The sequence below is a fragment of the Manacus vitellinus genome, unplaced genomic scaffold (assembly GCF_001715985.3).
Source record: "Manacus vitellinus isolate BGI_N305 unplaced genomic scaffold, ASM171598v3 scaffold_102_pilon, whole genome shotgun sequence".
Taxonomy (NCBI): domain Eukaryota; kingdom Metazoa; phylum Chordata; class Aves; order Passeriformes; family Pipridae; genus Manacus; species Manacus vitellinus.
In genome coordinates, this window is record NW_021938808.1 from 817,654 (window position 1) to 819,376 (window position 1,723).

The 1,723-nt window shown below is 63.6% G+C and overlaps 1 protein-coding gene across 1 annotated transcript in view; it reads left to right on the forward strand.

Moving 5' to 3' along the window:
- The window catches only part of PDK2 (pyruvate dehydrogenase kinase 2), a 10,249-nt gene extending 9,366 nt beyond the window's left edge, over window positions 1-883 (forward strand). Inside the window, exon 11 of the mRNA XM_029963510.1 lies at window positions 630-883. Coding sequence (XP_029819370.1) covers window positions 630-883 — 254 coding nt within the window. The remainder of the gene's footprint in view (window positions 1-629) is intronic.
- The last annotated feature ends 840 nt before the right edge of the window (window positions 884-1,723 follow it).

Below are 1,723 nucleotides of genomic sequence, written 5' to 3' on the forward strand. Positions count from 1 at the left end.
GAGGGCAGGGCTGCCCCCCCCGGACCCCTCTACAGCACCCTCCCACACCCATAGGGCTTCCAAACCCCCCTGGGCTTTCATCCCACAGCCCCCCGTATCTATCTTGACCTCGTGGGGCTTTGAACCTCCACCCCAATACCTGTCTTGACTCTATAGGGCTTTGCATGCCCCCACCCCAGCCATCTTGACCTTGTGGGGCTTTGGACCCCCACCCCAATACCTGTCTTGACTCTAGGGTCTTGACACCTCCCTCTCCCAAGCCATTTTGACCCTATAGGGCTTTGGACCCCCTCCTAATACCTGTCATGACTTTATAGGGCTTTGACACCCCCCCACCCCAGCCATCTTGATCCTATAGGGCTTTGCCCCCACCCCCAGTACCTGCTTTGACTCTCTAGGGCTTTGACACAGCCCTCCCATATCCATCTTGATCCTATGGGGCTTTGGACCTGCTGCCCCCAATACTTGTCTTGACTTTTTAGGGCTTTGACACCCCCCAAAGCCACCCTGACCCTATGGGGCTTTGTCGTCTGTCCTACAGCTGGTGTCACCTCCTCTCCTATAGCCACCGAATGCATGGGAGCATCGACGTCCCTATAGGGCCCCCGCCCCCTCCCTTATCCCCACAGTGCCAGGCTCCCCCTCCCCTGGCCGGGCACTGACCTGGGAGGCGGATTTGGCGGGGCTGAGCCCCTCGTGCCGGGGGGAGCCGCAGGGGGACGCGGAGCCGGGGGAGCCCGAGCCCCTGGCGCTGTCCGAGAACCACGAGAAGGGCAGGAAGGGGGAGCCCGAGGGGCGGCCGGGACCCTCCGCCGCCTCCCTGGGCACAGAGCCGTGTCAGGGGGTGGGGGCCGTGCCCAGGCAGCCCCCCTGCCCCGGCTGAGGGGGTCCCTCACCTGCTACCCGTGGACAGGCGGTTGCTGCTCTTCTCTTTGCGGCTCTTGCCGGAGGACGCCCGGCGCAGGGTCACCCTGGGGGAGAGGGGGGGCAGTCCTGAGGGTTGTGCTCCCCCCATGGGCCCCAGGACCCATCCTTCCACCCACCCATCATCCATCCTCAGAGACCCCTCCATTTCCTCCAGAGGATCCTCCACTCGTGCATCCCTCCTCTGTGCATCCCACCATCTTTTCCTCCCTTCAGGCATCTCTCCAGCTATGTCTCCATCTTTCTTTCTGTTGCACCTCTCGATCTCTGCATCCATCCTCCCTCCATCCCTGCATCCCTCCATCCCCCATCCTTCCCCCCATCCCTCCCTGTATCCACCCTCCATCCCTTCCTGTATCCCTCCCTGCACCCCTCTGTCCCCATCCATTCCCTCTCTATCCCTCCCTATCCCATCCTGCATCTCTTCCTCCATCTCTCCATCCTGTCCTGCATCCCTCTGGCCACCTCCATCCCCTTTCCATCCCTCCCTATCCCTTCCTGCATCCCTTCCTCCATCTCCTCTCCATCCCCTCCTTCATCCTTTCGTGGCCCACTCCATCCCCCCAGTCCCCCTGCACCCCTCCTCCGTGTATTCCCCCGCTCCTGCCAGGGCCGGGTCTCACCCCAAATCCAAGAACTTCCTCCGTGTTTTCTTGTCCAGCCCCACGGTGGGACTGGCGGGCTCGGGGGGGCTCATGTCCCTGCTGTCATCTGCAGGAGAAGGACCGGGGTGTCCCCCACCGCCCCTCACAGTGCCGGGGGATGTCCCAGGGGTCCCCGTGCGCCCCGGGGGGGCCGG